At 38.1% G+C, this 21,770-nt stretch overlaps 3 protein-coding genes and 1 pseudogene across 5 annotated transcripts; 1 reads left to right on the forward strand and 3 right to left on the reverse strand.

Annotated features, from left to right (window-relative positions):
• Positions 1-273: 273 nt before the first annotated feature.
• Positions 274-3,308, forward strand: LOC148587824 (ferric reduction oxidase 2-like; annotated as a pseudogene).
• A 309-nt stretch (positions 3,309-3,617) lies between these two features.
• Positions 3,618-8,321, reverse strand: LOC132180933 (dentin sialophosphoprotein-like protein). Of its 2 annotated transcripts, XM_059593946.2 has the most exons (5): positions 8,183-8,321; positions 7,877-7,916; positions 7,351-7,606; positions 5,331-7,237; positions 3,618-5,243 (listed from the first exon to the last, which is right to left on the reverse strand). In XM_059593946.2, exons 3-5 carry the CDS (start codon positions 7,522-7,524, stop codon positions 3,989-3,991), a joined length of 3,336 nt encoding a protein of 1,111 aa, XP_059449929.2. In that variant the 5' UTR covers positions 7,525-7,606; positions 7,877-7,916; positions 8,183-8,321; the 3' UTR covers positions 3,618-3,988. The 2 variants fall into 2 exon arrangements, with proteins under 2 accessions (XP_059449929.2, XP_059449919.2); XM_059593936.2 differs by lacking the exons at positions 7,877-7,916; positions 8,183-8,321 and adding an exon at positions 7,664-7,855 and having other exon boundaries at positions 7,351-7,591.
• Positions 8,322-10,029: 1,708 nt separating this feature from the next.
• On the reverse strand, positions 10,030-17,145 carry OVA6 (Class II aaRS and biotin synthetases superfamily protein). Its single transcript, XM_059578487.2, has 11 exons — positions 16,658-17,145; positions 16,512-16,568; positions 15,320-15,430; positions 15,047-15,133; positions 14,839-14,952; positions 14,534-14,740; positions 13,850-13,987; positions 11,847-12,008; positions 11,202-11,401; positions 10,568-10,651; positions 10,030-10,455 (listed from the first exon to the last, which is right to left on the reverse strand). Exons 1-11 carry the CDS (start codon positions 17,012-17,014, stop codon positions 10,314-10,316), a joined length of 1,659 nt encoding a protein of 552 aa, XP_059434470.2. The 5' UTR covers positions 17,015-17,145; the 3' UTR covers positions 10,030-10,313.
• Positions 17,146-17,844: 699 nt separating this feature from the next.
• On the reverse strand, positions 17,845-20,473 carry LOC132167133 (uncharacterized). 2 transcript variants are annotated; one of them, XM_059578034.2, is made up of 5 exons: positions 20,354-20,473; positions 19,167-19,264; positions 18,601-19,068; positions 18,454-18,509; positions 17,845-18,351 (listed from the first exon to the last, which is right to left on the reverse strand). In XM_059578034.2, the coding sequence occupies exons 2-5, from the start codon at positions 19,222-19,224 to the stop codon at positions 18,121-18,123; spliced, it is 813 nt and encodes a 270-aa protein (XP_059434017.2). In that variant the 5' UTR covers positions 19,225-19,264; positions 20,354-20,473; the 3' UTR covers positions 17,845-18,120. The 2 variants fall into 2 exon arrangements, with proteins under 2 accessions (XP_059434017.2, XP_059434018.2); XM_059578035.2 differs by having other exon boundaries at positions 19,167-19,268.
• Between the last annotated feature and the right edge of the window lie 1,297 nt (positions 20,474-21,770).

The following is a 21,770-nucleotide window of genomic DNA, read 5'->3' on the forward strand; positions in this document are numbered from 1 at the left end:
TTGGAAAGCAAAAATGCCACTTCGTTGCCTCCCAAAATAAAAGTCAACTAATTAATTTCTTTATTCATGAATGCATGTGATATCTATTGATACAATTACCTGGTTAACAAAATGATTAAACCCACGTGCAAATGGACGTGAGTTATGCTCCTTTTACCTTAAGTTTGTTCTACTTAATCCATGATTATATTTATTTAACATTCTTGCTATATAAGGTACCAAGGAAACCAGGAGTCTTGGGACAGACAGAACACAGGGGAAATGGATTCAAGTGAAGGAATGAAGCACGTTCGATTAGCATTAAGGATGTTTCTGATGATAGTTTTGACTGGGTACATAATGGTTTGGATCATGATGCCCACAAACACATTTTATTTGCACTGGTTGCCTCATATCCATGCAAAAACAGATTCAACTTACTTCGGAAACCAAGGTTTCTACTCAAAATTATGAACCATGTAGGAGTGTTTTTTGTTTTTGTTAAATATTTCAGACTTATAAGCTTTTCCTGTTTTGGTGATAAAGGTGCAAATATACTTATTTACACATTCCCCATCCTATTCATAGCCACTTTGGGCTGTCTCTACCTTCATTTGGGAAAGAAATATGTTGATTATGATACTGAAGGGTACGGGGTTCTACTTTTTTATGTAGTTGCTATTTTTCAATTTTTTTTTTCCCAGTCATTTGATCAATCAACGATCTTTTGTTCTTAGGAATGTGGAGAATTCTGGTCTGGCATCATGGAAAAGACCAGTCCTAGTGAAAGGCCCTCTTGGAATTGTTTCTTGGATAGAGCTACCCTTTTTAACCATGTTTATTGCAATGTTGGTCTGGTCTTTCTCTTCGTACTTACATGGTATGTTTGCTAATGTCACCCAACAGGCAGCGCACGAGGGAGAGCACGTGTAAGACTTCTATTCTAAGCTTACCTTTTTCTTTTATCATGAATTCTAAGAGCGAGTTTGGCTCTGCGATTTAGTGAGTTTCAAAAGAAAATCGCCAGAGAAACAGAGCGTTTGGGATTGCGTTTTAAATTAATGAAAGGTGATGATTTGGCAGGTGGGAAGCTAAGTTGGAAAGTTCAGGACTCATGCTAGGCCTTGTTGGGAACATCTGTTTAGGCTTTCTCTTCTTTCCGATAACAAGAGGATCATTCAGTTTTGCAGCTCATGGGCCTCACATCAGAGGCAAGTATCAAGTATCACATCTGGCTCGCCCATATTGTGATGACACTCTTTACGGCACACGGCTTAAGTTACATTGTGTTTTGGGCCAAGACACATCAAATTTCACAGATGCTCAAATGGGGCAAGATTGGCATTTCAAATGTGGCTGGAGAAGTAGCTCTGCTATCGGGAATACTCATGTGGGCGACAAGCTTCAGTGGCATAAGGCAAAAGCTTTTCGAGCTCTTTTTCTATACTCATCATCTCTACGTTATCTTCGTTGTCCTCTTTGTGCTTCATGTGGAGTTCTCCTATTCTTGCATCATGCTTCCGGGGTTCTACCTCTTCTTAATTGATAGGTTCTTACGATTCTTACAATCCCAGCAACGAGTTTGCTTGGTTTCGGCTCGCATTTTACCCTGTGAAGCTGTTGAGTTGAACTTCTCCAAGAACCCAGGTGAAGAATGTAGTCATTTTATGCTCTTTTTCTGTTAATTTTATACTCAAGAAACATTTAAGCTGTCATACGATCTTTATTTTGGCGATTTTGGTGCCAGGGTTGAGCTATACTCCAACAAGCTCTGTGTTCATATATGTGCCTAGCATTTCCAAGCTGCAATGGCACCCTTTTAGCATCACCTCCAGCAGCAAAATGGATCTTGACAAGCTTAGTGTCGTCATTAAAAGTAACGGAAGCTGGTCACAGAAAATGTATCAGATGTTATCATCATCCCCCTCACCCAAGGATCGCATGGAGGTCTCCATTGAAGCACCCTATGGACCTCCTTCAACTCATTTTCTAAAGGGGTGTGTATTTTTTTTTTTTTTTTTTTTTAAAAAAAGACAATTTTCTTAGTGTCTTCACTGTCTTAAATTCAAAAACCCATTGTGGACATGTGTGGTGCAGCATGACATGCTAGTAATGGTGAGTGGAGGAAGCGGCATTACTCCCTTCATCTCCATCATTCGGGAGCTCCTCTTTAGGTCCAACACTAAAGGAGGCAAGAATCCACCACGGGTTCTTCTTATATGTGCTTTCAAGAAGTCTCTGGATCTTACCATGCTACAACTTCTCTTCCCAGTTTCAGGCACCAACCTTGACACTTCTTGCTTGCAATTGCAAATTGAAGCCTACGTGACAGGAGAGAAAGAACCCACAACAGATGACCAAAAGCTCCTCCAAACCATTTGGTTCAAGCCCAATGCATTAGACGCACCAATTTCTGCAGTTCTAGGCACAAATAACTGGCTCTGGCTTGCCGCGATAATCACGTCTTCTTTTGTCGTTTTCCTCCTACTCATCGGCATTCTTACGCGCTGTTATATATACCCAGTTGACCATAACTCCTATATGATTTACTCATACTCTTTGAGATCTGCTCTAAACATGTTATTCCTCTGTGTGTCAATAGCAGTGACGGCCACTGCAGCTTTTCTTTGCAACAAAAAACAGAATGGCAAGGAATTGAGGCAGATCCAGAACATGGATGTGCCAACACCAATGAAATCGCCAGGCTCATGGTTTCACAATGAAGATAGAGAGTTGGAAAGCCTTCCCCATCAGTCTTTTGTCCAAACCACAAAGATCCACCATGGCGAAAGACCTAATCTGAAAAGTAAGTTATTTATCTCCCACGGTGGCTCTATCCTCGACCCCCAGAATTTTGTTTTAGAGATTCTACATGGATGATTTTCACCCAAATTTTTATTTCAGTTATAGATGATATTCAAGCCATCTTCTGGCCTCTATGCACACTTCAATTCGCCAACTCTTTATTTGCCCACATCATTTTGTATATTTCCGAATCTGAAGTATTTTCGAGCCAAATTATGTGTCACAGTGCCTGAAATCTGTGCGTTGATGTTTCTTGCAGAAATACTATTGGAGTGTAAAGGATCAAGCATTGGAGTTCTTGTCAGTGGCCCAAAAAAGATGAGGCAGGAAGTTGCTGCTATCTGTTCCTCTGGTTTGGCGAATAACCTACATTTCGACTCTATCAGCTTTAGTTGGTAGCTTGAATGAAAGCTTTGTGTTTTTCCACAGATTCAAAGCAAGCCACACTTAAAATTGTTGGGTCTTCAAAATATGTAGACTTCTTTTAGTCATGACCCACTAAAAGTTGCTCCACTGGGGAGATTTTCTTATCTTCTGTATATTTGTATATGAAGTTAGAAACGTTAGAAGATCAAAGAAAACTTTCACGATCAAGTACTACAATTCCAGAGACCTTTATCTATTGTCCAAACTGGGATAAAACTGTCTACAAGACCCCACTTCTCAGAAATCTAACCAAACTGGGAGTTTATGTGAAAAATAATCATGCAAGGACTACATTCAATTAAGAAATTGTTGAAGCTACTATCCTGCGCCAAAACAAACAAACAAATAAATAAAAACAAAAGAGAGTAGCAAGGAGCATAGAGAACCGAGCACATTAACTAGGAATCTTAAAAACCTTGAATTCAGGCACGAAATTATTTTCACTAATCATATATATCTTTATGGGCTCAAACGGGTTACAATAGCCAGTGTTCGGCAGAAGGAAAATACCCCAAAAGGAGAAAAAAAGGAACATGTCATAATAAGTTGAAGGTAACATCAGGCCTACTACAAAATCTTGCAAAGGGAATCAGAATGGTCATTTCCACAAGGCCGTTAGCAAGAAAATCGGCGGAAATGAGATGGTTTCCACCAAGGAAAAAGAAGAAAATGTTTAACATGTTAATTTGTTAAACAATCTCTTATCTAACTGCCAATTTATCCAAGCGGGAAGAAAGGCATACCAATTCAAAGTCTCAAATGTTCTCTCTTTCTTGAGTTAGGCATCTTGTGTTCTAAATGAGTTCGAGCTGGAATCAAATAGCCCACCATGATTGTATCGTAAATGACCTTTATCTTCATTGACTCTCCTAGGTACATCCCTAAGCCTTCTATCAATACCCCTATCATAGTCATCATAATTGTGAGAGTTTTGTGACACAAGACAATCTTCTGCACCATACCGAAAACGCCGAACGACACCATTCTTACCATAACGCCTCACTGGATGTATTATTTCGTATCTACCACCATGTTTCCTTCTATCATTATCACTACATCCTCTACCTGTGCTATCCATATCAACAAATCTTCCAGGACGTATCATGGGTTCAAAGTAATCATCTGAATCCAATCCTTGAGGGGAATGCACGGGATCAAACCTTTGGCTTTGTTGGAAAGTCCTCACAGAAAATCTCCTGCCCTTGAAATGATCTACAGACTCAATTTGATCACCGAACCATCTGGAATTACGCTGTGGGGAGAAGCGACGTCTTGGAGGGGACATGAACCCTGCTTCATTGTCTGCTGAAAAAATGGGCTTCTGAAGGGGCAATCTCACCCTTTCCATTCCAGCCTCAAATCTATGATCTGGAGATTGGCTTCTATGATGCCTTGAACCTTCACTTCGTTCCCTTGGCAACAACCATTCAACAGGAGAGCGACTTCTGGATCTAGACCGAGATTTCCTGTAGGGTTGAGTATAATGAAGAGGTCGCCCTTTACTAGGGGATGAAATGCTATGTTCTCCCTTTGCCATATGATAAGGCACACGATAAGAATAGTCTCTGGAGCCATCCAGCACAGGCCTGTGGTACTCCTCCCTTGGGCCTCGACTAACCCCCCCTACTGGATATCTCTGAAACTTTCTATCAGAACTTATTTCTCTTACAGGTGCCATTCCTCTACGAATACCATAAGCATCTGCCCTATCAGATGGCGATCTCCTTCTAGGTGAGGGCCGATAGACCCGGTTATCAACTCTCGCAACCCATACCGCTCCTGACATTGTACAGTCTGAAGTCATCACATAACCACAGCTCTCAACAGCACTTTTTGGTCTCGGGCGTCCAGAGCCATATGAATCAAAATATGTAGGCGATTCACAGTCTTTTGAATCCCAATAGCCAGTTGAAGGACTAATTAACCGACCAACTGTTGGGACTTTCACATGCAAAGCAGATTTGTCCCTTCCAATGGAATGGTCAGTAGTATCATCCATTTCAGCTCGAGTACATGAATCAAAATTATCAGATCTGAAACATCATAAAAATTGTGAGATAAGCAAATAGAAAGGTCAAAAGTGCATTCTAGAAATAAGTTAAGGGAAGCATCAAATTTACCTGCTCCTCTGCACAAATTCAGAATCCTTCTCGGATATCTTTGGTTCAACTAGTTCTAGAGGACAATTTTTTTCATTAAGCCCATCCATGCAGTCATCAGGAATTTTCCTCATCGTGCTGCCCTCAGTTACTCCCACAGTCAATTTGTCAGATATTTTATGACCCAATGGTGAGTTATCAACTCCAGATTTTGTCTCAGACCTCACTAAAGGCTCTTTTACGGCATCCGCTGTGGCAAAATGTCCTGTTCTTTCAATAAGAGTATCAGATCCTAGACTTGATCCCTGCTGAACTTCTACATTCTTCTCAGTATTCCGCACAAAAGATCTTTCTTCCCTGCATCCAATGCCAACTTGCACTTTTTCATACGTCAGGTAATCCACATCATCAACATCTGATGTATCCATGTTATGGGAGTAATTGTTCACAAATTCCAGTTCCCCATAAGCGCCCTCATTTTCCTTGCAGCAATGTACATTCAACTCCCTTAACTCCCCATCCTCATACTCGGACCCAACATGCAATGAAGAATTAACTCCTGCATTATGAGGCACAGAAGCAATATCAGCTTGACCCTTTGCATCCTTAGTCACCACAGATTGGCCTGATACATGAATATCTTTGCAGTGGGATTCAGAATAGTGAGCATCCACTTCTGCTGCTCTAATAACAGGCTTGATTTCAAGGGGAACTGGTTCTAATGGGAGACAAATGTCGACACTTGTCATCTCTTCAGGAGTATTCTCATCATCATGCAAACCAGATGCTGTGCCAGTATCCGTGCCATCTCCTTTTTGAATAGCACCGTCAATCTTGTAAGTAGTCCTCTCTGAAACCGGTGCATAAGTTAAAGCAACATCAGATTCCTTGGCAATAACACTGTCAAGAGATATATTACCATTCTTCTCAGACGCCCCTGTGTATGTGATGGTATCATCTGATCCATGGAATGGATCAACGTTTACATCCATGTTGACAACCTCAGTGGGAGCTTTTGTGATGGCAACATCATAGGTTGAAGATTCTAAAGCATTACAAGTTGTAGTTGTAACACATTTATCATGGATTCTGTCAAGGCCAGAGCACGCTTGCAATTCATGTTCCTCTCCATTTGATCTGTCTGATCCAAGGGAAAAGACTCTCAAGTCTACAGGTATATTAATATCACCATGATCATCAGATGAGACAACTCCACCCACAGTAGACTGCACTGCACCTTCAATGTCATGTTTAATATCCATAGTTTCCCTCTGTAACTCACAACCTTCGAAAACCTGTAGCTTCTCACTCTGCTTACTATCAGATATATTTTCTACAACATTTTTTTGAGGATGAACATCATAAGGTTTCTCCCAAGCATCCATTGAAACATTAAGGTCCCAGTGTAACCGTTCGTCTCGCGAAGAAACAAAATTTTCAGTTGTTTTGCCATCATTGTCACTAGGAAGATTTTCCACCGTATTGTCCTGTAAAGACAAGCCATCCATTCCATCTTCATGTGAGGAAATATTGACTGTTTCCAAGGATGCAGTAGTTTCTGCCAGAGCTATTGCAGAAGTTGATGTTTCAGTTCTATCCTGAGTTGATTTTTCCACAACCAGATTCCCCCCAGCATGATCAGTATCATCCACCATGCGGTTGTTGCAGGCAATAGCTGCAAGCATCTCAATGCCCGAGAAGTCCTCAGTGTGACCAAGCTTTTCACTTATCACCTCTGAAATTTTTCCACTACCAACTCCAACACCACCATTCACATCAGTTGCCATAAGTGTTTCAGATATGTCAAGATGAGGAGACGACAACCGAGCTGGTGGTGGTGGTGGAGATCGAAACGGAAATCTCCTCTTCTTAATTGGTACATGCTCTATATTCTCTCTGAATCGCCGTCCAAGAACAGCAACACCAACCTGCCTCACAGAAAACTAGAAGTTTAGAAATAATGATAATGAATGACAGCACTTCTACAAATAAGCATTCAAATACCAAAGAAACGATGTATAAATAAATTTGCAATATCAACCTTTTCAGACTCGGAGACAGTTGTGTCATCTGCCCTTCTGGTCGTCTTATCCGCTATCTCCAGAACTGGTTTCCTGGGACGCCTTGGTGCACTCCTAGACCCTTTTGAGACCCTCTTCCAAGACAAATCAGCATTCAAAAAATTAGCAAGTTCTAGGCCAACTGTGCTCATCATGCTTGCAGATACAGATGGTCTGCCCACCACAAAATATCTACTAGAAACTGCAAAACTCCTGTTGCAGCTGCAGAACTCTAATCTGTCAAAAGAAGAAAAGAAGAAAAAAATGCCCAATTATATTCATAGACACCAGTACCTCAAAGTTAACATGCCTGATGACGACGACTTGATTATATACCGAAATCAGTCTCTATATGGAGCTGAACTGGTTTCTAGTCGCCTCCAATTACTAATTTTTGTCAGTAATATGCAATTTATACAATAATCATCAAGATCTCATGGTTTTTTGTTTTGTTTTTTTCAAATTGTCCAAATATGAGCCTTGTGAAAACAAATGATAGAAACTTACTGTTGATTTGGGTTCCCTTCCACTTGACAAACCACCTCACCTGCAAAATGGTTCATATACACAGATGAGCAACAAACGCAGTACTATAACACAGAATACAATACAAAAAGGGTTCGATTCATAAGAAATAGGTAATCGGACCCCATCAACAAAATTGTTGTTTTCAGCTCAAGAGCAATATATGAAGGAGCTTTGAAGAGGGGAATTCTACACATGATCAGCTCAAGAATGGAAGAGCATCCCCGAAATCAGAGATCCTCATTGCTAAACGCTAAACAAGAAAATAGCGGTTGGAAAGCTTCGTACCGGTGCGCACAGCACAAAAAAAAAGCTCGAGAGAGCGATAGAGCGAGAGCCGAGCAGCCGGAGGGCTCAGGAAGAGGCACCGTTGTGTGTCTTAGAAATGGGATGGAGATTAGTAAATTACCGGGTATTTGAATGATTTTGGAAGACTATAATATTTTTGTATTTAAACCACGAGCCAAGAGGAAGGTTACCAAAGTGACAGCCGAAATTTCGGCTTGTGCAGCGATTTCAAAGTCAATGGTCAAATTACAAATACTGATCCCAATTCATTAGTTTTAAATATTCAAAAAAGATAGGGCCACTAAAATAAATGCTAAAACTCCGTAAATTCTAAACAAAAAAAAGAAAAAAGTTAAAAGTTGCTAGAGTGCGAGTTTAAAACAATTTTCTTTTCTTTCTTTTTTTTTTTATAAAAATTAAAAAACAACAACAAAAAGAAAAGAAAAAAAAAAGGTTTTCATGGTGTGGTCTTTTGCTATTTCATATTTCTATTTTTTAGCATCCCTTTTTTTTCTGAGCTATTTTGATTTTGGGGCATCTCATTCTTTCCCTTATTCTCAGAAATTATATATGTTTGTCAATAAGGTGTTTTTTCTTTAGTCTAAAAAAGGTGTTTTGATGTTTCGTAATGGTAAAAAATTGTTTTTTTTTTTTTAGTGTTTTATGTTTTAAATAATGTTTAATCTTTGCTTTAACCAAAAAAAAAGAGAACGAGAAAAAAAAAATTAACAAATGAAACTAATAATTTCATTTGCAAATAAATAATGTCAAACTTATTTATCACGTATTTTAAGTTTAAGTGGGACAAAGATTCTCTCATGAAATGACGTTGATCATATTATGTTTCAAGTGACTTTTATGTAATTCACATGAAAAGCCACTTAAATTCGTAGCCAAGGGTTTTCGTTTAAATAGAAATGCAGTCGAAAAAAATAATGTACAACTTGGGGATGAATCGGATGATCATCAAATAAAATAAGAGTCAATCCCAATGAACAGCCGTTTCTTATTTTCCAAGTTTTCAACTTTAGAGGCTTACAGCCTGTCATCAACTCCAATAGCAACAGGGTAGGGTGGTGGTGGGGGAAAAACAAATAAAAAACAAAAAATGAAGTTTCCCGACTCCCCGCCACATTACCCATTATTCCACGGAAGGAACCCCGCCCTCACCAAAGGCGGCCCCACAAAACCCCAAAAGTCAAAAGATTCCAAAACCTTTTGTCAACCAAATTGCCAAATTGCATCTCAGCCTTCCACGTCAGTGTCTCTATTATGCACCCAAACACTCATCAACGGCTTAATTACTGGAGAGGTGGCCCACCACCTACTCTTGCTCCCCCTCACAAACTCCCTTTTCGCGTCGGCGAGCCGACAAAGGCGTGTAATTGCTTTGTTTGGGGTCCCTGATAGCAACAGGCTCCCTCTTAAAGTTAAAGTCTTTTTCTTTTTGAGCCCCTGGGCCCTTTTCCTAATATTCTTGGGCCCTTTTAACAAAATAAATAATATGTCATTTTCGACACCCCCACTTCACCTCCTGAAATTGAATCCTGATATTTCATTAAAATCTAGGAACATATTGGAAGGGGTGTGCATAGGACGGACAGCACAAGGCGAAATGCAGAAGATATGCAAAGATAAGGAACCACGTGTGTCAGCCATGAACAATTGAGCATTTCAGAGCTGATTCCAGAAATACCCAAACAACTAAACAATAGCGCATCAAATTCTAAAGATACATCAAATGTATTCAAAATGAACAATGCTAATCAATGAGCACATAAACACTGCCCACATCAACCCAATAAAACAATATACTCAATCAAAATAAAGGAGCAAATTATCAAACATTTAGTGCACCAAAAGAATCCAATATCTCAGATAACTCCAAAACTTCTATCAGGTTAGATATAACGCATATCAATATACTTCCTGCATCTAAATGCAACCGCATCCATCTTTATGTAGAATCAAGACCAATAGAAAAGTTGAAGAACAGTCAATAATTTACACCAATTTGGACAATTTAGTCCTAATTATAGTTTGGAACAAGAGCTCTTAACAAGATTGACCGACAACCAGCTGCCATATCATAAACAATATGATTACCTTCAAGGGAAGCATGCCTGGAGTCTTAATAAGATTTTGCAAAAATGGCTACTTCCTCCGCAGGATTGCCAGTCATCAAGCATGTTTTAATCCCTTGAGGCTGCTCAAAGGGAAAACACCTAATGGTTGCCCCCGTCTCTTCTTTCACTTTTAACTCGTCTTCATCACTGTACCATTAATTATAGCATGACATTATATTTGCAATTTTATGTGTCTCAGTTGTATGTTACAACATACTTGATATACAAGTCCTCAAAAGATACAAAACGAAAAAAATACCTAGCTGACCAAGGACCCCTTGCCCATTTGCCCTGGGAAATTGCGACTTTGAGTTCATCATACGAGCTTACATCTACAATATTACTGCACATTTTTTTAAAAATAAAAAATAAAAAAAAAGTCATCGTCAGTTTGCGTCTGTGTGTGTCTGCAAATGTGTGCATACTGCATATGTGCATCAATCACATTTAAAAACAACGAAACAACTCAGTCAGATAATGTCAAGGAAAGTGCGAGATCCAAGCTATTGGTCAATAAGTACAGAAATAATACCCCTGCATAAGAGTTTCGTATAATAGGAAGCTAGGTGATGATAGTTATAACTTAAAAGTTTACATAAATGAGAGTATCCTATTCTGTGAACATAGTGGTATTCAGACTGCTCAAAAAAAACATAGATAAGTGTGTGCATGTGCCCGCACACTTGCATGTGTGTCTACACAGATACATCTGCAGTCAATAATCTTCGTCCCTTGCACATGATATGCCATTGTTAGTTCATCACATTTTAATTCCAAAAGGCAAATTCATATGGATGACCACAATGAAGAACAGACCTCACCCATTTTATATATTTGACAAAGAAGTTAACTTCAGCATACAAAGTAATAAATATTAGATCAAAAGTATGCACCTGTCCCGAAATAAAGTTGCTTGTCCCAAAAGAGATGCCTGGATCTCGCCCAATTTGTCTTTTACATAAGCTGCTAAAATTGAAGGTTCCATAGAGATTCCAAACACTTTCCCCTGCTTTCCGGGAATATCTCTCCTAGATATAACCACACTTCCACTGGAAACATCACGAGGACCAATCTCAATCCTTAGAGGGACTCCCTATAAAATAAAATTGTTATTAGGGTAATTAATAGTAATACATCTTCAGTTAATCATTTTTCTTCATTAAAAAGAAAATGGTAGATAGCAACGGTCAGCACCAGCTATAATGAATGTCCAAGTAGGTATATAAGCACCTAAAAGCTACAATGAAGACCCAGTACAAGAGCAAGATTAGGTTACATTTGGATCTTATCACAATTGGATATAATGCTGGCCTAAAAAATTATGTTCAAGTCTCTTGAAATTTATAAGAGGCATCAAGATACCCATTCAATCAAATTTCCACAGAGGGCATAGATAATGAGAATATGGTTTCTTCAACTTATGCCAAAAATTTACTAGGATAAATTCATAATTCCATACAATAATAATTAGGCAGAAGCAGCAAGCCAGAACCCAAAGAGTTGAAATTTATATTTGATATCCTAGAAAAAGGACAAACCTTCATCTCCCAGAAATTGAATTTCCATCCTGGGGTTCTTTGGTCCGAGTCATCAAGTTTAACTTTAAACCCTGCAGTTTGCAGAAGATCCTTTACAGATGATGCGGCATTTAGAACTCCAGTTTTGTCATCATCCTTCTTCCAAATTGGTATAATTACCACCTGGAAGCATGTAATCCACATTTTAAGAAGTAAATATCAGAGCAAGAATTAGGAGAGAAAAAATAGCAAATGTAGGTTCGACTAGGCACCCGATCTTATGAGAAACTAGAACATCAACAATCAAAACCAAATGATCAAATGAAGTTGACAAAAAAAAAAATCAAACTACTGAGCTCAGAAAGTGGGGTGAATCTATAAGGAATTTGCACCCACACCTGTACGTCACAGCTAATTAGCTTTTTCATGTGCATGTATATTATCAAGTGATTATTCTCAGGATCGCAGACAGCGACTACACATGGAATTATGTATACATTGATGTTAATAAAATGAAATAATAATTATGGCAAAATAGATCGATTACGACATCTAGGAATGGAAAATAAAATAAACTGTCTAGAGAGAAATATAGCTTTCTTTCATTATCATCGTTGCGCATAAAATGGCTGGTGCTATTTATGAGATGTCAGGCCCCAGTAGATGAGGTAGCTATTTTGGAATTGAATTAATTGAACCATAACTCTGCTAGGAATGGGTCTACATAGACTTTTAAGGTATTCCTGTGTGGGACTCCTCCCAGGTCCCAACTAAATATTAAAGTATATCTTTTGATAAGTAATCAAAATATCATTAAATACATAAGGCACCCCAGGTACATAGAAAGTATACAAGAAAAAACATCTAGCTAGTATCAGCAAAAATAACAAGAAAATCATGATAATTAATCACCAAAAAGGAGAAACATATGTCCAAAGATACAGAGTATTGAAAAATAAAGACTTAAGTCTCCTCCAATGTCCTCTCAAGGTCCTCAAAACTTATGTTATTCCTTTTCCTCCATAAACACCACAAAATGCACAAAGGACCACATAGCAACACTCTGAGTGCTGCCAACAGTCCACCAACAAGTATACAAGCCGACTACTCATCTAAGCATAACCCAAGACAGCCCAAATCAACTGAAGAAAACATTGCACATGGCAAAACAACCTCACGAAGGAGAAGAAAATGGTCCACAGACTTTCCATTCCTTTTACACAAGTAACACCCATCGACCACAATGATGTGTTGCTTCCTGAGGTAATTCAAAAGGTAAGGACCTACCACAACTTGTCTTCAACTTCCCGTCTAACTCTAGCTAAATACAACACCCTGAAAAACAAGGCAAAAACATTCACCCCCAATCATGAGCCACTCTAATAAAGCTTACGTTCTACTAAATAGAACCACCAAAAAGCTTCAAGAGAGCTGCAATAGAAGCAAGAGGGCTTTAGTAAAGCTTATGTTCCACTTAGCTTTAATTGTATTTTCCAACCGAATTCACAACCAACTCAAACTTCAATCAAGAAAAACAAGTCCCTCCGTACAACTAATCATTGCTGTCTTGAATTAGGCATCAATGCATTAGGCATCAATGCATTCATGAAAGATAAACTTACAAGACCGCAAATTACATACCTGATCGAGAGAAAAGTAAAATGAACTACATTCTGTAATAATAATATTCTAGGAGTAAAAATGGTTCTCAAGTAAGATGATAGATCCATTTCTTTCTGCAACAATGAATCCAAATTAGACGCCTCATAAATTGGACTAGAATGATTAAGATGGATTCTCTATCAGACTATGGCATGTGATGAAGTCTCTTCGTAATAATTTATAGGCTCTTTTACCAAACAAAGAAACTTCCAGGCTTATATCATAAGAATGATTCTGCTTCATTCCCTCGATTAGCTTAAGATTAAGGAAATCTTAAAATTTGAAATTCATCTCAACCAATGCCAACAACATTAGGCAGAAGATATATGATTAAGAAACAACTAGAAGGTATTCAAATGTACCTGTATAGGTGCAAGCCTTGGAGGAAGCATTAACCCTGCATCATCTCCATGGGTCATGATAATACCACCAACAAAACGGGTACTAACTGCCCATGATGTTTGCCATACATGTAGCCTTTGTCCGTTTTCATCTGTGAACTATATAAGCAAATATTTTGATAAGTACCATCTCCACGGAGATCAAGAAAGATCGTCGTTGATTGAAAAATCCAAACAAATGATAATATAAGTTAATTCTTAAAAAGTACATGACGAGAGTAAATCTTAAGAAGTACATAAGTACCATACATGCCCATATAGTCCAACATGCATACAGTCACAACGGAATTCATCAATATGTTAAGTGGCATTGCAACTCAATCAAAATAACAAAAGCAACAAGAGAAGCCAAAATAATATTGAAAAAACGTCTTCAAAACGCAAGCATTGATTCTTTTAAATGCACTAAAATAATGAAAGATTCTAACTTAATAGAGAACCCAAATAAACTCATTGTAATCTGCAACATTTATGTGTTCACTAATTTCTGAAGTTACCTTAACACATATGCCTTACTAAGTAAAACGCACGCAAGCACACTCAGGCTCAAAATATGTTGATAGGGAAATTGGAAACAGAAATCATACAAACTCAGACATGTCGAAAATTCCAATAAACTAAGAATTGCAATAGCATGTCAGGCACCTGGGTTCCAAAAGCACGAGAGAAGTTCTGCCCGAGATTATGGCTGGTTCCAGCCTGTAATGCCTTGCGATCACCCATCATGGCTTCAATTGTATAGGTCCTTGAAGCACCAGCAAATGTTTCAACTCTAGATTTTCGACCTGCAATAACAGGTATTGCAGCTTGCTCATAAGCAAATTTTGTATAGACGTTAATCATCTGTATAGCCTGCAGTTCAGAAGCCCCAATTACTTAAATGAAAACAATTCTTTGATAAAACTATCAAAGACATAATTATGTAGTCTATAGGTAAATAAGATGAAAACCTCATTTTCTGCCTCTTCTGGAGTGGCATGAGCAGTATGCCCCTCCTGCCAGAGAAATTCAAGAGTCCTCACAAATGGTTTTGTTCGCATCTCCCATCTTGTGACATTCGCCCACTAAACCAAATCAATTGTACCAAAGAAGAAACATTATTATGTAAACGCCCACGAATAGCTGGAGGCACTTCGAATCATATGAACATAGTTGTACCTGGTTAACCATGAGAGGAAGATCACGGTAGCTATGAATCCATTGAGTGAACATGTGATTTACTATGGTTTCACTTGTAGGTCGAACCTGCCAGAGCCTCAGGGAGTGCAACAATCAAAGCTAAACCTTAGGTTATAGTTTTTCAAGGACTTAAAAAATCACATGCTTCACTTCATTTATAATAGTATAAGCATGGTAAAGAGGTTTATGTGTCCTGAATGATGATACTACGACAGAAATGCAATCACCAAGTGGCTGAAGAGGTGTACATACCACAAGTTTTTCTTCTAGTTCCTTTCCTCCCCCGATAGTCACAAGAGCTAATTCTGGACTAAAACCCTCAACATGGCTGGCTTCTTTCTCTATAAATGAGTATGGTATAAACTGCAACAAGGATCAAGATACAAGTATCAATCACGTGAGCTAGTTCCAAATTGAGGTCCAGAGCATACAATAAAGTTACCAAGGCTTTATATAGAGGTAGCCCCTTTCTCAGTGTAAATTCACTGGGTTCATTAAAAGGCACTCAAATTTTCAAAATGATCAATCAGATCAGAGGTAGCCCCTTTCTCAGTGCAAAGTTTCTGTTTGCATGCAGTAGCAAAATGCGTCTATAAGTATGAGGCGCCAACAAGTTATGGTATAATACCAGTTCCAACAGTACAACCTCAATCAACCAACAGATTTACTAAAGGGGAATTTCATTGGGGTCATTTCATCCCCACAAATTGTATCCTTCATTAAGATAGCAATTTTATTAGGAAGCCCCTTTCTCAGTGTAAAGTTTCTGTTTGCATGCAGTAGCAAAATGCGTCTATAAGTATGAGGCGCCAACAAGTTATGGTATAATACCACTTCCAACAGTACAACCTCAATCAACCAACAGATTTACTGAAGGGGAATTTCATTGGGGTCATTTCATCCCCACAAACTGTATCCTTCATTAAGATAGCTATTTTATTAGGAAGCACGGAACATTGATAGCTCATTTCCATGTCAACAGAAAGAAAGTTTCCCTTGTATCTATTTTATCAGATTCCAGTGCAATTCATGCGTCATACAATTCACCAAGTAATCCAGCTTAGTTGAATCTATTCAAACTCCACACCCCTGATCAAATTGGAGTAAATTCACATCTTATGCTGAATACAGACAGGCATGGCATAATCTAGCAGCAATCAAATGGTTAACTCGATTAACAAAGTCAGGTTCTTGAAATTTGATGCGCTTATTATGAAAGTGAATATGTTCCGAGAGTGGAAAAGACCCCCATTGTAATTTCCCCGTTCCTTTGTATTGATCAGGAAAAAAAAGGGAATATAATCCACTTCAAGAACGTCACTTTCTCTCATTTGCTCGCAAATTTCAAAGTAAGCAACAAGCGGTTGGAAACGAATCTAACAATCAATCACATACGAAGAAGCGAGTAAAGTATGGCAAGTGATCATTCTTCAGAGCCACACACCTGAGGGAAATACATGTTACTGTGACCGGTCTCCTTGAACTTAACGTTCAGGTACTCCTGCAAACAGCAATCAAAAGCGCACTTTCAAAAGCAATCGAAGCACTTGAAAACTCAAAAACTTTTGTTTTGGGCAAATGCAAAGGTACCTGAATGGCCTCCCAAATGGCGTAGCCGTAGGGGCGAATAACCATGGTGCCGCGGACGGGACCGTAGTCGGCGAGCTCAGCGTTGGCAATGATATCCAGGTACCAAGCGTTGAAGTCCTGCGACCGAGGCGTTATCACTCGCTCCTGGCCGTTCGCTCCGCTCTTCGACTTCTCATCCGCCCGCTCCTCCGTCGCCGCGGTGCCCTGCGCCGAGAACCTGGCGGCGGCTAACGTCGATGGCGGGAGCTGGCGAATGCTTCGCCGCCGGAGAAACGCCGGAGAGCGCCTGAGAGAGTTGGCGGTGGCGGAAGAGAATAGAGACGACGTGAGAGAAGGGAGTCTCAGACACACCACCATTTTCCAGGGTTCGCTCGCTCTTATGGGGCTTTGTAAGCTAGCGTAACTTTGCAAGGTCTCTACGAGCGAAGAGAGAGGAAGATGAGGTTTTTGAGACTAGAGTGGGTCACAGTGTGGTGGCTGTGTACCGCAGGAGGAGATGATGGCAAGCCGGGCTGTAGGGGTTCAGGAGTTGGCTTGTTTGGGCCTTCTAGAAAGAAGGTGGACTTTGAATTCGACTTTTAAAAGGTCCATTTTCTATCTTCGTTACAGAAATCAGGCCCATTTCTGTTAACCTGGAAAGCCCAAATTCCAAGCCCAGGTTTCAAGCTGTAAATAAATAATTCTCAGCCCTTGATCTCAACTTTCATCATGTGTCTTATACTCTTATAATTATAATTTGTAGTCTCCAAATGATAGCTCAATCGGTTGTAAACCACACCTTATAAAGCGAGCCCTTATCCAAACTTTCATCATGTGTCCTATACTCTTATAATTATAATTTGTGATCCCCAAATGGTAGATCAATCGACTGTGAACTACGTCCCATAAGCGAAAATCACTAGTTCAAACCCCACATCCTCCTTCCCTTGTGTGAACATGTCAAAAATAAATAAAAAATTATAATTTATGAAATTAGGCGGAATTATAATTTGTCAAAAAAAAAACTAATGAACGTTTTTGTGATCCCCAAATGGTAGATCAATCGACTGTGAACTACGTCCCATAAGCGAAAATCACTAGTTCAAATCCCACATCCCCCTTCCCTTGTGTGAACATGTCAAAAATAAATAAAAAATTATAATTTATGAAATTAGGCGGAATTATAATTTGTCAAAAAAAAAACTAATGAACGTTTAAAGTCACCAAAACCCAACAACTATGCTTGCTTCGTTACAATCGTTCATCCAATCAATAGAAGATACAAAGATGAGGGAAGAAAAGGAGAATAAAGAGCCAAGTTCTAAGAAAATATCCGTTCTTGGTTTTTACACACTAAAAAACAGTGAAGTTCTGCACAAGGCAACATTCTAGCATTAACAAGCAGGTAAGAAAAGAGTCTCCATTACAATCCTAAACAACATATTCTTGCCACATAACAGCCATTCTAAACAAGGGAAATCAGTTTAATGCCTTGGCAATTCTGGAGTCTCCATCAACTTAAAGTTGATCAAGTCGTAGTCTTTCCAGAGTGTGGAATAACGGGGTGATTTTGGGGTCATGCAAGGAGGTAGTGGAGAGGCGGCAGGCTTGCTTGACAACAGGCCATGCTTCCAAGAAGATCCTCCTCCATCTTCAATCAGCTGCTCAGCCATCTCTTCCAATTCAAGGTGGTACTTCTTCAGGGAGTTTTCAGGCTGAACATGAATATATACAGAGGGGGAGTATTTTTGTTAAAGAATCTTAAAACACACAAAAAAGACAGAAATTTTTCATAAACAGAGATAATGCAAACTGACCTTTAACTTTCTTGGCATTGATGGTGCACGTGGAGTTGCCAAGCATTTGGAAAGATCTAAAACATAAAATAATTAAATGTCTATGCAAAACAACAACAACAACATAATAATAGATGCATGTGTATATGTGTGCAAATTTGATATTACCATTGTCTAGTCCAACTGTCTTCAAAAATTCATCCAAGTCCATAGACTTGGTCTGTGCTTTAATACACTCTTGGTGATTGTGCAGAAATCGTTCTTCAGCAATAGCACTGACATGATGAAGTGCTTCCTCTGCCACAACACCGAGCTTCAGGTTAAGATTCTTGTTTGTTGCCTCCCCATTCAGATGTGCCTTGCCAGAGTTTGAAATGTCAGAAAGCGCTTTCCTGCTACCCGTCTGCAACTTCGCTGAGGCTCTAGAGATGCTTGTCTTTTTGTTTGTATCATTTCTCATTTTAGAGGCACCAGAATGTTCATCAATAAAAGTGACTTTCTTTGAAGCTTGCTTTTTCGGTGCCTGATTTAGAACATGCTTCTCTGAGTTCGATAAATCACTAAGCGGTTTCCTTGCACCAAGCCCTCCTTTCCTCTCTGCTTTCTGGACATTTGTCTTTCCCCCAACAGAAGCACCTGCCATAGATATCACAAGGTTAGACTAAAACAGCCCTAGTGATTAGTGGAGAGCAATGAGTAATTTAAACATTGCACAGAAAGCATAGTTAGCGTACCATTGCAGTGAACATTAAAGTTCTGATCATGAATCAGACGACCAGCTTGCATCGCCATTCTTGATTTTTGTGGTCAATGGAAAGATTCACTTGCTTGGCTTTTTAAGAGAACAGAAATTCACCTTTAGACTTTCTTTAAGGTAGAACAAGTGCTATATAATAAAAACTAATTTTTCTGAAATTGTAGTAACTATTATATCACCAAATGCTTCCCTATATTTGTACAAAATGATAGAGAAATAGAGGCTAGAATTCAATGACATTTTTCTCTAACATTCCTAATTCAATGCCAGATATTGGTCACATAAGAACAAAATTAATATAATGGACAAGTGCTCAAACGGAGATAATAAATGCTAAACAATGTGCAAGACCAGAAAAAACAATACCTGGACTTTCTTTTTTTGTTTTCTATTGAGTAAAATATATTCGGAAGTAAAATAAAAGGCGCAGTTCAGGTACACAAAAGAACAACAATGTTTATTCTGAGTCAGAATCTTGTAAATTCACCAAACCTCAATTTCGAAACAAAATTCAAAGAAATATTCCTCAAAAAAGAAAAGCAAGTTCTCTCAACTACTTCATCAAGAACCCTCTATCAGGACACGGTGAAAAACGGAACGAAATAGAAAAGAGAACATTGTTAACTCTTATATTCTCTTGGCTAGAATGGGAGGGTCCTCAGAAAAAATCAAATCAAATCAAAGACTTAAATATATGGTTTGCTTTTCATATATTTTCTTCTCCTACTCTTCTTCGCAGCCAAACAAAGCAAGATTAATTTCTCGTTTTTCCAAATTTCGTTTTGAGTGCATGGAACCCAAATGTTCGGCAAAAGAAAAGCCCTAATCATGAGAACACAAAAAGAAAGCCTATTTGAGAATTTAAAAAATATAAATCTCCTCATTTTCATTCATAAGCCTCAAGATCCTCTACATTTCAAAACCCCACATTTTTGAGGTTTCGCAAAACACTTACCCTCTGGTTGGTTGTCAAGAAAAAAGGGGAAAAAACAAAGATAACAGGGCAGAACAGTTAAATTGGACCCTCAAATGAAACCATACAAGTCAATATTTAATTTCCTCAACTTCCTGACCATTTCTCATCAACCAAACAGGCTAATCATTCAAACACTATTTGAGTTTCAATCAGATCGGAGAGAAAAAGAACTGAGAAGGAGAACTCACAGAGTGATTTCAAGAATGAAATATTTCTTGCTTTAATTTTTGGATTTTCTCTGAGTTTCTCGTCAATTTTCTCGCTTCTTCCCTGCGAATCCTGTGTTTCTTGTATTCAATTTTTTAAATTGGATCATTCGAATTTGGCTGGTCACGGAAATAGAGGGCAACGGGTTCCAACGGTAACAATTTTGATCTTTTACGTTATTGCCCCCCGTTGAAACAGATAGTTACGGATATGACCTGTACATCTATGGGGTCACAAGCAACAACGTATCATCATTTTATCTTTCTTTTCTTTTCTTTTCTTTTCTTTTTTTGATGAAAGATTCATCTCATATCATTTTATCTTTCTTTATTGACTTTTAAAATCACAATAATGGTTTGAAGATAAAAATAAAAAATAAAAAATAGAGAAATGATATAATTTATTCATTTTCTAATCATCTTTTAGTGAAAAAAAATATAAAATAAAATAAAAAATTGAAATGAATCATTACTTTATACGAAATTACGAATCTCGACTCTATAGGTATAGGTCAATTGGTCAAGTGGGTCAATAACATTCCAAACAAAAAGAATAATGTTAAAAATTACATTTTTGTTTTATAATTATCCTACAATATTGACATAACAATATCAATCAACTATTTGATCAATCTTTGTCAAAATAATAATAATAACAAGAATTGGTTTGAACTAACAAGTCAATATTGTGAGTTAGTTATAAGATAAAAAAAAATGGTTTATAGCATTACTTCAAATGGTTAATTTTTCTACTCTAATTAATTTCATTGTATACCAAAAATATAATTTTAGCATTAATATGCTAGAGAATCTTTGTGTTAATGTATTGTAGTTTGATAAAGTGCTCTAATGCGACGTAAAGGTCAAAAAAAAAAAAAAAAAAGGGAGGGTGTATTTTTAGAAATATTTTATGTTTGGAGTTGCTCGTTAATGTATTTATCTTGAGGAGAGGAAACGAACTACCGAAAACAAAACGCAAACAAACATTGCCTTAAAGTTAAAATTGGAATGAGATTTCTTGGGCAAAGCAACCCAAGAGCTATCTTTTGATATGGAAGGAAGAAGTTGTTCAAGAGGATATGTGAAGACTTTCAAATCCAATGAAAACAAATATGTAAAAGAATGGAAATGTCAAATATATAAATGTAGAAAGGCAATTGAAGAAGCTTGTTTATCCCATTCATGGTATAGTAACCTTAATAATTGGTATGCTATTTTAGTGGTTTATAAAACATGGGAGACTGTTCAAATGGCAAAATTGTTATTCTGTAAACAGTTGATATCCATAGATATTGTTGGTTTTTTATGCTCTACGAAAATGACCCATTTGAACATTCAACCTTTTTCTTGCTTCTATAAAGTAGACTTTGAAATGTACAACAATTTTTATTAAAAAAAG

This window comes from Corylus avellana, chromosome 2 (genome assembly GCF_965113065.1).
Source record: "Corylus avellana chromosome 2, dhCorAvel1.hap1.2, whole genome shotgun sequence".
NCBI classification, from domain to species: Eukaryota; Viridiplantae; Streptophyta; class Magnoliopsida; order Fagales; family Betulaceae; genus Corylus; species Corylus avellana.

Coding starts and splice junctions, on each gene's coding strand:
- LOC132180933 (XM_059593936.2), bottom strand. Junction 7,238..7,350: donor CTGTCTCCGAGTCTGAAAAG/GTTGATATTGCA, acceptor TCTGTGAGGCAG/GTTGGTGTTGCTGTTCTTGG. Junction 5,244..5,330: donor GAATTTGTGCAGAGGAGCAG/GTAAATTTGATG, acceptor ATGATGTTTCAG/ATCTGATAATTTTGATTCAT.
- OVA6 (XM_059578487.2), bottom strand. CDS start 17,014: ATGGTGGTGTGTCTGAGACTCCCTTCTCTCACGTCGTCTCTATTCTCT. Junction 12,009..13,849: donor CAAGGCTTGCACCTATACAG/GTACATTTGAAT, acceptor ACATGCTTCCAG/GTGGTAATTATACCAATTTG. Junction 10,652..11,201: donor GCAACTTTATTTCGGGACAG/GTGCATACTTTT, acceptor AAAAATGTGCAG/TAATATTGTAGATGTAAGCT.
- LOC132167133 (XM_059578034.2), bottom strand. CDS start 19,224: ATGGCGATGCAAGCTGGTCGTCTGATTCATGATCAGAACTTTAATGTT. Junction 19,069..19,166: donor CTTTAATGTTCACTGCAATG/GTACGCTAACTA, acceptor TATCTATGGCAG/GTGCTTCTGTTGGGGGAAAG. Junction 18,352..18,453: donor CAATGCCAAGAAAGTTAAAG/GTCAGTTTGCAT, acceptor ATTCATGTTCAG/CCTGAAAACTCCCTGAAGAA.